This window comes from Scyliorhinus torazame, chromosome 3 (assembly GCF_047496885.1).
Source record: "Scyliorhinus torazame isolate Kashiwa2021f chromosome 3, sScyTor2.1, whole genome shotgun sequence".
NCBI lineage: Eukaryota > Metazoa > Chordata > Chondrichthyes > Carcharhiniformes > Scyliorhinidae > Scyliorhinus > Scyliorhinus torazame.
The window spans coordinates 319434188-319447199 of NC_092709.1; the positions used below are offsets into that span (position 1 = coordinate 319434188).

At 46.8% G+C, this 13012-nt stretch overlaps 1 protein-coding gene across 1 annotated transcript in view; it reads right to left on the bottom strand.

Annotated features, from left to right (window-relative positions):
- Positions 1–13012, bottom strand: part of LOC140409432 (uncharacterized) — a 40945-nt gene that overhangs the window by 21515 nt on the left and 6418 nt on the right. Inside the window, exon 3 of the mRNA XM_072497866.1 lies at positions 8455–8539. Coding sequence (XP_072353967.1) covers positions 8455–8539 — 85 coding nt within the window. The remainder of the gene's footprint in view (positions 1–8454; positions 8540–13012) is intronic.

Here is a 13012-nt window from a genome sequence, read left to right on the forward strand (position 1 = left end):
GGCCGTATGGGTCCAGAAGGCAATTCGGTTTGAAGCAAGAACGCTGCAGGACTTGGTGCGCGACACTGATCCAAATGGGCCACTTGATGACGCCATTGAAGAAATGCTTTCGCAGATTGCTGCTGCTTTTGTTGCTGGTGTGGTGAGTGCTGCATGTAACTGGCACCTCACCGCGGGTTAAACACGCTGGAAGTCAAGGATGTTCAATTGCACCTTGAGCGCGGTGGAATATGTGGATGCCAGGATTTGGTTCCGGTGAGATTGAGCCGTGTGGGAGGGGCCTGCACAGCTGTGGCTCCTGGACACAGAATGGCACTGATACATGGAACAAGTAACACATTGTAGCCACGTAAAATGGCTGCGTTCCGATTAATCTGGCCAAAACCCAGTTTAAAATGGCTAACCCGAAAGGCTGCTGGGAGAAGCAGCTAACAAGACACAAGCAGGCAGCTGCAGACAGTATTGCATATTCGGCTCTGCGGAAGTTAGCCCAGATCGATACTCAGGGCTATCAACAGACCATCAACCCAGGTATTTACAGTTACATTCAGGACTGTTTGCAGCCCATCTATTCAGACATCCACAGTTAAATTGGCTATCCCCGGGAACAATTGCAACATATTAGCAATTGAATACCGGGCCAGACCTGTCGGCGCCTGCAGTGGCCGAAACAAAGACAGGTGAACGACCACCCCCCGATCGAGGAATCGCCTCACCATTGGACACATCAACCCCAGGGATTGGGAACAAATCCAATCACTTGGGACTCAGGGTCAAGGGCCGCCCCGGGAGGCGGGAAGCCCCTGGGCCCTATAAGAGTGAGGGGCCAAGTTCAGATCTCTCTCTCTCCTCTTCGCCTGCTCGAGACCTTCGCAAGAACAGCAACCGGCAACAGTAAGTTTGAATCCAGCGATCGCTATCCGGTAGAGACACCTAGCCACCGACCTGTAGCAGCCTTTTGAATCCCGCGGGCCAGATCTGATTGGACAAGCCATTCGTTTCCCTGACCTGGTGGGCTCTTCCTAAGTTAAGTATTGGCCAGTAGTGATAGGTTTATTATATAGATAGTAGTATTAGGGTATTAATATTGCTTGTTGTATATAATAAATGACCGTTGCTTTAATCCTTACTAAGCGGTGTGCTGTATTATTAATCATAACCTGAACTTGAACCACGTGGCGGTATCATAAAGATACCTGGCGACTCGTGAGCAAAGGTGACGTAATCAGAGCAAATAGACTAAGGTTAAAAAGAGCAACAACATTGATAGACAGATCATTTCTACAACAAAGTTCTGGACATGATAACACATTCTCAGGCTTATCCTCCATTTCTGTTGAGGAACTTACGAGGGGTCATGCCATCTGCATGCATTTTTTTGTGAAAATCAGGTGCTATTGCTTTGAATTGGTGCCAATATGGAACGATGATGTTTCCTTGTTGTTTAATAGTTATTGTGCTATATGGAATGTTCCATAGTTAATTTTCAAATCTTTGTTACTGTTGACTGTTTAATAAACAAAGTATTCTCAAGTGGCTTCTCACAGGTACACGTGCCATGTCTCAGGCGATGATTATTGTGTTGTATTTCATGTCAAACTTTGAAGTCTGAACAGGTTGCCTGAACTCCAGAAGTGTTAACACCATCGGGCAGCAGCCGACAATCAAACACTCAAGAGTTGGGCTTCAGCCCTGGGATATCCCTGCGACCAGAGGATAAGAGTGTGCATCAGGGGAGGGCACCTGAGCATGGTTTCCCAAAAGTTCCCAGCAGGGGTCTGGAGTCTAGGGCCTCCTGCTGTAACCGAGGGTGGTGGGGGGGGTGAGTGTGGAGAGCGAGGTTTGTTCACACAACTGGTTCGCTGGATGGCACTCTGGGAAAAGGCAGGACACGTATGGGTGGGGGAGGGAGGCATGGGGATTTGTTCATGGGATATGAACGTCGCAGGCTGTGCCAGCATTTATTGCTCTTGAAGGGGCAGTTAAGAGTCAACCACGTTGCTGTGGGCCTGGAGTCACATGTAGGTCAGACCAGGTAAGGATGGCAGATTTCCTTCCTCAGAGCTTCCCCAAAGGACATTCATGAACCAGATGGGTTTTTAACGACAATTGACAATTGTTTCATGGTTATCATTAGACTTTTAGTTCCAGATTTTTATTGAATTCAAATTCCGTCTGCAGTGCTGGGATTTGAACCTGGGTCTCCAGAGCATTACTCTGGTTCTCTGGTCCAGTGACAATACCACCATGCCACTGCCTCCCCCATCAGTCTCTCTCCGTCTCCAATTCCTTACAGGTATAACAATATGGCTGGTTATGTTGGTCCCTCAGAGGCTGGCCTCTATATGCTTGTGGCAGCCCAGGTGACCAGACACCAGGGAAGGCAACAGCGTCAACAAAGGCTGAAGGTGGCTCCCCATGCGCAGGGGACGCCGCACACACTGAAGACCCGGCCGCCTATTAGGCTGAGGAGGAGCCCAGAGGGGGAGGTTGACGATGGCCCAAGGTGTACAGGCATCGTTGTTCTTTCGAGGCGACAGTAGAGAGCATGTGCTACAGGAGACTCTGTCTGAACAAAGAGACAGCGCAGCACCTGTGCCTGTCCTGGCTTACGTGGCACCACATGGAGGAGGAGGACATCCGCTCTCAGTGGCCGGGAAGGGTCAATGCAGCCCAAACTTTCTATGTAATCGGATCATTCCAGGGCTTGAGTGGGGACTTGTGTGGCATTTCACAAGCTACAGATCACAAGAGCATCCGAGAGGTCACAGATACCCTGTCTGTCTGGGCAACAGACTTTATTAACTTGGAGCTGAATGATGGTGGACAATTAAACAACTCACTGGAGGAGGAGGCTCCACAAATATTCCCATCCTCAATGATGGACAAGCTCAGCACAAAGACAAGGCTGAAACATTTGCAACAGTCTTCAGCCAGAAGTGCGGAATAGATGACCCATCTCGGCCTCCTCCGGAGGTCCCCAGCATCTCGGAAGTCAGTCTTCAGCCAATACGATTCACTCCACGTGATATCAAGAAACAGCTGAAGGTACTCACCCCCCCTCCCCCCCCCCCTTTAGGATCAGCTTTGCCGGATTGCAAGATCTGGATTTTCCGGTCCTGACTGCAGCCCGGCATCGTAGTGGTTGGGATGGGATAGTTTGGAGAGAGGTCAAAAGTCAGCGGGGGTTGGAGAGTTGGTGGTGGTGGTGGGGGGGGGGGGTTACGGGCCACTGTCAATCGCAGTAGGCAAAGGGAATTACAGGCAGGGCAAAATGGCATTGGTGAAAGAGAGACCGGCTGATCAAGGGTTTCCCCAAGAAAGATGGAGGGAGGCAAAAAAATAAAATGGTGAAATTAACAGCCAAACCTGGGAGGCAATTTTGCATCTCTATGGTGTGGACCGCGACGGTGGTGCACTCATTGCATCTTTCTTGTTCAACAGCCGAAGAAACACGTCCAAAAAGATGCCAAGAGGATTTTATAATGTGTATTTTAGATGTGAAAATCTGCTTACTACAGCACTGAAAAAAACAGTGGTAAACCCCCAAGAAATGCAAAGAAAGATTCACTCAGGCTGCTGTCTGTTCTCTTGATCCAATCAACCTGCAGCTGGCAATTCAGACAGAGACATGGGCTTATGCCAAGATCTGTATGAATATAAATGAGCATATCTAGATTTAATTGAACCAGATGGTTGTGATTCTGATGAACTGAGCACTGACAGTGATGACATTAAGCCTGCACGCAGTGACACAACAATGGTGCGGGGGCTGAGGAATGGCACTTATTGTAATGTGCTTAGTACATCCCTGCCTCATCAGGCACCCTTGGCCCTGTGAATCACAGAGCTAGTGATACGATGAACTGGGCCACTGCCACAACTGCAAATCCAGTCTCATCCCTACCAGGTTCACTGAATGCCAGCTGCATTCCCGTGTCTGCAGAAAACACAGCGGTGAAAATTGGCAACAATGACGACGCCTCACATTGTGAATCACAAGTTGTGGATGAATGGGAGATTGGACCGAGGTCTGTCCAGAATCTATACTGCTCTGCCAGCCTGCCTGATGACCATAATGGGAGTGTACCTGAACGGTTAGATGCTCTTGACCATATTGATCACAGGCATAATCATGTTATTCTTTGTGCCTCATTTTATGTTAAAAATAGATTACGCGGGGTGGCACGGTGGTGCGTGGTTAACACTGCTGCCTCACGGCTCCTATGACCCGGGTTCGATCCCAGCCCTGCATCACTGTCCATGTGGAGTTTGCACATTCTCCCCGTGTCTGCGTGGGTCTCACCCCCGCAACCCAAAAACAAGTGCAGGGTAGGTGAATTGGCCATGCTAAATTGCCCCTTAATTGGAAACAAAAAGAACTGCTCTGTAAATTTGAAAAACAATCTTCGATATGTTGGTCCTGGACAAAGTGCTCAGGATGGAAAGTAATACTTTATTTGAAATGAGTTCAAACTTCACCAACCAGCTCTTCTAACATCCACAGCAGCACTCCGTTTTAATGTTTTTTTATACTAAGGGCTGGCCTGGTGGCCTTGCAAAATGGCACCAATACCCATGTCAGGTTTTGCTTGTCACATGATTGCACAGGTGGTCGCCCCACACCCCCCAACAACAGGTGACTGTGTTCAGCCGGCTGTGTCACATTTGTTATATTACTGGGTCCAGTAATATGTATGGTTACTAGTTGTTGTTGATGCAGATGGTCTGATGGTGTGATACTGAAGAAACCGTGGGCAGCACGGTAGGCAAGTGGCTAGCTCTGTGGCTTCACAGCGCCAGGGTGCCAAGTTCTATTCCCCGCTGGATCACTGTCTGTGAGGAGTCTGCCCGTTCTCCCCGTGTCTGCGTGGGTTTCCTCCGGGTTCCTCCCACAGCCCAAAGACGTGCAGGTTTGGTGAATTGGCCATGCTAAATTGCCCTTAGTGTCCAAAAAGGGTAGGAGGGGTTACTGGGTTACGGGGATAGGGTGGAGGTGAGGATTTAAGTGGGTCGGTGCAGACTCGATGGGCCGAATGGCCTCCTTCTGCACTGTATGTTCTATGTTCTAAACCGCGGATCTTCAACTTAAGCAAACTAATTTATTAAAGTAACGATTGATTATATCTGAGTTCGACACTCTACAGAACTATCTCTAGAAATCAAGTGTTGCTAACTTTGCCTTACTTTAATTGCTCTGTTTTATCACCTTTGCTCTTGAGTCGCCAGGTATCCTTATGATACCGCCACGTGGTTCAAGTCCTAGTAATGATCAATAATCCAATACACCGCTTAGTAAGATTTAAATCAAAGCACATTTATTATACACAGTAATCACTACTCAATGCATAAATTCTACGTCTAAGCTACTTCTACGACTAACAGGCCAATACTTAACTCAGAACTGGCCCACCAGGTCAGGGAAACGAATGGCCTTTCGTTCGGGTTCTGAGCCTGCGGGATTCAAAGTTGGTGCAGATTGATAGCTAGGAGCGCCTATCTCGTAGCGAGTGTTGAAGTAAGACTTACAATTTTGAGCGGCTTTTGAAGAGTGAAGAAAGCTGCAAGCGGTGGAAGAGAGGTGGAAGAGAGCTGGAAGAGCGAGCGCCTTGAACTTGGGGCTCAATTCTTATAGTCCCCAGGGGCTTCCCGCCTTTCGGGCGGACCCTGTACTTGGTCCCAAGTGATTGGACTTTGTCCCAATCGCTTGGTTCGATTTTCTCCAATGCTGGAGCGGTTCCCTGATCGATGGGCGGTCCTGAGGTGGTCGTTCACCTCCCTTTGTGTAGGCTCCTGCTGGCGCCGAAGAGTCTGGTTTTGCTTTATGTGTCTAAATGTTGCTCATTGTTCCCGGGGATTGCTCATTAGTATGCAGATGGCTGGTGTTTTGTTATGCTGATGGTTGCTGGTATCGATCTTGTCTGGCCTTTCCAGAGGTAAATACACAGCCAACCTGCAGCTGCTTGTTTGTGTCCTGTTGGCTGACTTTCCCATCAGCCTTTGCCGTTCGCCATTTTGAATCGGGAGTTGGCCATTTTAAGTGGCTACACAAGTAATTAGATATGATTGAATTAATTGATTCACAACTATAATTGTTAACAATACTGAGAGTTATCTATCATACACTACTGCTTACTAAACATGCCTGGGTTGAAAGAGAGCAAGATCCTCTGGGAGCTGATACCTCTCGCTGGACCTCGTGGTGCCCTCTAGTGGTAGTGTTACAGCTAGATGTTATAATTAACCCTTTAGTTATCTACATATATACATATCATTACAATATTGCTGCCACCCTCCCGACCTGGAGTCGGGAGCCATGACGTAACCACTAAGTTCCGCCTGTAGCTACAGGCAGACACACTAGATGACAACTGACCTGTCTGCCTGCAGCCTGATGCACAAATTCTGTGATTGCAGAACTAGTTCACTTTGTGTTTACCAGATTTAATCTTACAAAATAACCTGGACGGACTGGATTGCAACTAGAGACGTATTTTATTAACAAATAAACCCATGGTCGGGCTGTTTACGAAAAACTATAAGAAACAAAGTCCCTCTTAAAAGAAAACGAAGGGGAAACTCGTGTCTGAAGAGCATTTGGCATAAATTGTCTTTTGGTGGAGGAAAGGGGGTGAAGGGTCACAGCTCATAGCTCCAGACACTGCCAAGGTTGAACAGAACATGAGAGAAGATAAAATAGATCAGGATGCAGAGCACAGGTTGCATGAGTTTAACAGCTGCAGACGGGGGCAGAACACCAAAGGAGGCTTTTCAGGATTGCATCCAGTAAAGAATGAATTTGATTGCGATATGGTGCGAGTTGAAAGTGTGGAATGAACTGCCCGAAAGGCTGACGGAAGCGGATTAAATTATACTTTTGAAAGGGATTTGGATAGGTATTTGAGAAGGAGAGATTTGCAGGGGGAGAGCAGAGGGAAGTGGGGCGAATTGGATGTTGGTCCTTCAAGGAGCTGGCACGGGGTATTTGATTTGATTTATTATTGTCACATGTATTAATATATAGTGAAAAGCATTGTTTCTTGCATGCTGTACAAACAATGCATACCGTACATAGGGAAGGAAGGAGAGGTTGCAGAATATAATGTTACAGTTATAGCAAGGTGTAGAGAAAAGATCAACTTAATACGAGGTAGGTCCATTCAAAAGTCTGATGGCAGTAGGGAAGAAGCTGTTCTTGAGTCGGTTGGTACGTGACCTCAAACTTTGGTATCTTTTTCCTGACGGAAGAAGGTAGAAGAGAGTATGTCCGGGGTGCGTGGAGTCCTTAATTATGCCGGCTGCCTTTCCGAGGCAGCGGGAATTATAGACAGTCGATGGATGGGAAGCTGGTTTGGGCGCCGGATTGGGCTACAGTCATGCCAGGATGGCGGATTAAATAGCCTATTTGTGTGCTTCATGATTTGATGGAGGTGAAATTGGCCATGGGCAAGGATGCAGATGCAGGAGGAATGGCGTTTTCTCCTGTTCCACCATACGCCAGCGACTCAACTCTGCTGACGTCCATCAAACCAAATAAGGTTATGTTCCTGCCCTTGTCCAATGTCACCCAGTTGGAGCTTTGATTTGATCACAGTGGGAATGGCTGGAATAATTGGTGGAGATTGTGTTTGAAACAAAAGAAGACAGAGTGTTTGAAAGAAAAATATCAATAGTGCTTTCAGTAAATTAGAGATAGGCAGTAAATGTCGGGGGAGAAAAAGGGACCGAGCAGGGCTGCATGGTAGCATAGTGGTTAGCACAATTGCTTCACAGCTCCAGGGTCCCAGGTTCGATTCCGGCCTGGGTCACTGTCTGTGCGGAGTCTACACATCCTCCCCGTGTGTGCGTGGGTTTCCTCCGGGCGCTCCGGTTTCCTCCCACAGTCCAAAGATGTGCAGCTGAGGTGGATTGGCCATGCTAAATTGCCCCTAGTGCCCAAAATTGCCCTTAGTGTTGGGTGGGGATCCGGATAATGGGGATAGGGTGGAGGTGTGAGGTTGGGTAGGGTGCTCTTTCCAAGAGCCGGTGCAGACTCGATGGGCCAAATGGTCTCCTTCTGCACTGTAAATGCTATGATCTATGATCTACGACCTGAGGTGAGAGAAAAATCACACGCTCGAAGGCAAGATTTTTTTTTCATTTCAGCACTAGAAAAGCTTGGATAAATATAGAATTTGTAACAAGGATAATCTTTATTATTGCCACAAGTAGGCTTGCATTAACAACGCAACTAAGTTACTGTGATACCCCTAGTCGCCACACTCTGGGGCCTGTTTTTGGGGACTTGTGAGTTTCCTCTGGAGCACCCAGAGGAAACCCACGCACAGTGACCCAAGCCGGGAATTGTACCCGGGTCCCTGGTGCTGTGAAGCAACAGTGCTAACCACTGTGCTATCGTGCCACCCTTTCTCATGGCAGATAATAACCCCTTATCAATGAATAATGCCATTTCACCTCTTGCATAGATATCCTCTGCAATGGCAGTTCCGCTTTGAGGCTTGCCTCCTGCATTTCACACGTGATTGTAGAAGCTGGAAACCTTGGAAACAAGAGATGAGCTCATACCAAGTTCAGAAATTCAAAGCACACAGTTATGTATTTGCTATCTGCATGAGATAGATATTCACACCCTGGTTAAATTTCAGTAACTTTCCTTTAAGCCCTTCGAAAGAAAAGCAGCTGTAAATCCAACGTGGTCCCAAAGCCTGAGCAATATCAAATAAGTGAAATAACAGTTGCACATTTATACTCATGTGTCCATCGATGAATGCTTGAATTTCAAATTCAGTTTGAGGACAGTGAACTGGAGTCCCACACTAGTGTGCTGGAGTTAAACTAAGATAATTACACAGGCATGAGGACAGATTTGGCCCTAGTGGACTGGGCAGAAAGACTAAAAGGTAGGACAGTTGCTGAACAGTGGCAGACATTCAAGGATATATTCAATTCCTCCCAATTAAAATATATTCCGGATACGGGAGAGGTTCCAGTGGATTGGAAAAAGGCTAATGTAACATTCCTGTTCAAAGCGGGAGAAAAGCAGAAAGTAAGAAACTACAGTTAGTTTTTTGTGTTCTGCTGCTTCAGATAGCACAGGCTGCTACTTGATGCAGTCTTAACTAAAGGATGCTCCAGACTCTGAAATGAGTTCAACGTGTTCATTGAACTATTAAAACAGTTCTCAAATGAGTTCGACTCTCTGCTAATCTAACTGTAGTAACTCAGTCTAACTGTACCAGCTTGCTCTAAGCCACGTGCTGGGGTGTGATGCTGCTGATCAACCCTGTCTAACTCTCTAGATGTCTGTCTGTGGCAAGTGGCGGGGTGTGAGTGCCTCATCCCTTTTATAGTGTTTATGTCATGCCCCCTTGTGGTGATGCCACCTCTGAGTGTCCTGACTGCCCATTGGTTGTGTCCTATTCTGAGTGTTCATTGGTTGCATGTTTGCATACCAAGACAAGTTTGATATCTGCCATTGGGAAATTGTTGGATTCCATTACTAAGGAAGTAATGTCAGGACATTTGGAAAGACAAAACACAATCCATCAGAGTCAGCATGGTTTTATGGAGGATAAATTTTGTTTGACTAATTTGCTGCAGTTTTTCGATCATGCAACAAAAAAAGTGGATAATGGAAGTGCCAATACATTGATTTCACCTATGCCATGATTAAAGATTCCAGCAGAACCAACATCATTTCCGGGGTGGCAGGGTAGTACAGTGGTTAGCAAAGTTGCTTCACTGCTCCAGGGTCCCAGGTTCGATTCCCGGCTTGGGTCACTAGCTGAGCGGAGTCTGCACGTGACTGCGTTGATTTCCTCCGGGTGCTCCGGTTGCCTCCCACAGTCCAAAAACGTGCAGGTTAGGTGGATTGGCCATGCTAAACTGCCGTTGGGTTAGGTGGGGTTAGGGTTAGGGTTAGGGTTAGGGGGTTACAAGGGGTGCTCTTTCCAGGAGCCGGTGCTGGCTCGATGGGCCGAATGGCCTCCTTCTGCACTGTAAATTCGATGATTTTTTGCAATTATTCGAGTGAATCACAAAATAGCTTAAACATGGTTTTCCAACATAAACCAGAAACCACCAAGGATGGTATTATCTGGATTTATTCTCTTGTTGTAGAAAATTCATTTATAGTGAAATAAATAGCTCATATGCTCAACCTGAACCCCATCAACATACGAGATGAAATAAATGTGATTTGGCTGGACACAAATCTTTCGGGTTGAAATTGTTGTTGCGGCAGAATACCATCTTGGTTCTCACATATGTTCTGACACTTTTTTCACGGCAGTGAACCGGCGAAGGTGGTACGATAGGACAGTGGTCGGCACTGCTGCCTTACAGCGCCAGGGACCCGGGTTCAATTTCAGCCTTGGGTGACTGTCTTTGTGGAGTTTGCGTCCCCGTGTTTGCGTGGGTTTTGCCCCCACAACCCAAAGATGTGCAGGCTAGGTGGATTGGCCATGCAACATTTCCCCTTAATTGGAAAAAAAATAATTGGGTACTCTAAATTTATTTTTTTAAAGAGGGACGCAACGGTGGCACAGAGGTTAACACTGCTATCTCACAGGGCCAGAGACCCGGGTTCGATTCTGACCTCGGGTCACTGTGTAGAGTTTGCACCTTTTCCCCGTGTGCGCGTGGGTTTTCTCCGGGTGCTCCGGTTCCCTCCCACAGCCCAGAAATGTGCAGGTTAGGTGGATTGGCCATGCTAAATTGACCCTGAGTGTCCAACAGGCTAGGTGGGGTTATGGGCATAGGGTGGAGGCGTGGGCCTAAGTAGTGTGCTCTTTTCAAGGGCCAGTGCAGATGTGATGGGCCGAATGGCCTCCTTCTGCTCTGTAGAATCTCTGATTCTATGAGTTCGGGGAGGACTGTACTATTCAATCAGACGTAGCAAATCAGTCAGAGGGATGAATCCCCGAAGTCCCATGCCTGTGTGCTAATGTTAATGTCAATAATGCACTTCCTGAGACTGTAATGGGGGCACTTGCATAGAGAAGAGGATTGTCTTCATCAATGGTGCGATTAGTAAAACTTTCACCAACTGGATCCAGTTCTTCCAGCAAAGAGACGTTAATCAGAAAATCCCTACAGTGCAGAAGGAGGCCACTCGGCCCATTGAGTCTGCACTGACCTTCTGGAACAACACTCTCCCTAGCTCCACACTCCCACCATATAACCCAATAACTCCACCTATTCCTTTGGACACTAAGGGTCAATTTATCATGGCTAATCCACCTAATCTGCACACCTTTGGACTGTGGGAGGAAACTGAAGCACCCGGAGGAAATGCATGCAGACACGGGAAGAAAGTGCAAACTCCACACAGACAGTGACCCAAGGCCAGAATTAAACTTGGGGATTTGAAGCTAGAAGGCAGCAGGCTACCACTGTGCCAATGTGTGGACACTAAGTTGTCTCATGTTCCATAACACTCACCTTCAGTGTAACCCACTGTAAAGGAATTAGCTGAGACGAAGTATGTGAACACTTGTACATATCAAGAACTGTACTGGTTACAATAATGATAATCTTTAATGTCACACGTGGGCTTCTGTTAACAGTGCAATGAAGTGGGCAGCACGGTGGCACAGTGGTAGCACTGCTACCTCACGGCGCCGAGGTCCCAGGCTCGATCCCGGCTCTGGATCACTGTCCGTATGGAGTTTGCACATTCTCCCTGTGTTTGTGCGGGTTTCGCCCCCACAACCCAAAGATGTGCAAGGTAGGTGAATTGAATTGCCCCTTAATTGGAAAAAAAAATGAATTGGGTATTCTAAATTTATTTAAAAAAACAGAAAAACAATAAAGTTACTGTGAAAAGCCCCTAGTCGCCACATTACAGTGCCTGTTCGGGTGCACAGAGGGAGAATCAGAATGACCAAATTACCTAACTGCACATCTTTCAGGACTTGTGGAAGGAAACCGGAGCATCCGGAGGAAACCCACGCAGACACAGGGAGAACATGCAGACTCTGCACAGACAGTGACCCAAGCCAGGAATCGAACCTGGGACCCTGGCACTGTGAAGCCATAGTGCTAACCACTATGCTACCACGTGAAAGATATCTCGCGCACCAAAAATTCACACTTCGGCCATTTGCTTTCCAATTCAGAAAAAAAAACTGAATTCCAGCTGATACCAGCCTCCAGTGATATCAGCTGTGAGTCCAGATTTGGACTCGAAATATTAGCTCTTTTCTCTTCTGATAGATGCTGCCAGTTCTGCTGAGATTTTCCAGCATTTTCTCTTTTGGTGATAGCTTTACAGTTGCACATATCTCTTGAGTTATCTCCGCGTTACGCTCCAGGTTTGGACTTGTGCCAAAACTGAACAGGTCCTCCTTTGGCTTGGGCCTTGCCCCTTTTCTGATGGCACCTGTACGTGAGAGATGAGAGAGAGCGAGTGACAACATGGAGGCATCCTTGGACCCGAGGTTTCTCTGACATCCATGCATCCTTATTGGTTGGAGGTCAAAATCCAATCTCCCCAATGAAGGAATCTATAATTTATGGATCTTAACCTGTCGAACTACGCCAAGTTTGGGGGAAGCTTAGTTGATGAATCAAGTCCTGGCGCAATACGACAAGTTGTAAGATTTGTACTATTTGTAGACTGTGTTAAGTTGTTCGATTCCTTGTATTATTCGACTGTGTATAGTTGAAGGAATTTATATCATCTCTGCTATTCGGTTATCAGTAGCACTTTGCGAATACTGGAACTCAGCAGAAATTTGCAGTATAAACTCCTCAGGTGCCAAAAAGAATTGTTTTATTTGTAGTCGCTTGATTACAATTTGAAAGTCATTTAAAAGGCAATTCGTAGACAATTCAAAGCTTTCAGAGAATTACAGACATTATCTTTCTTTGCTTAGGCAGACAGCTCGAAAGTAACTTTTAAAAGGTCAAAGTCTGGCAATGAAACATGAAAAGAGAGAGAAAGCTAATCTTCAGCTAAACTCAAACTCAAAGTCAAAAGTGGACTAACATCACTGACACAGACTGGTAG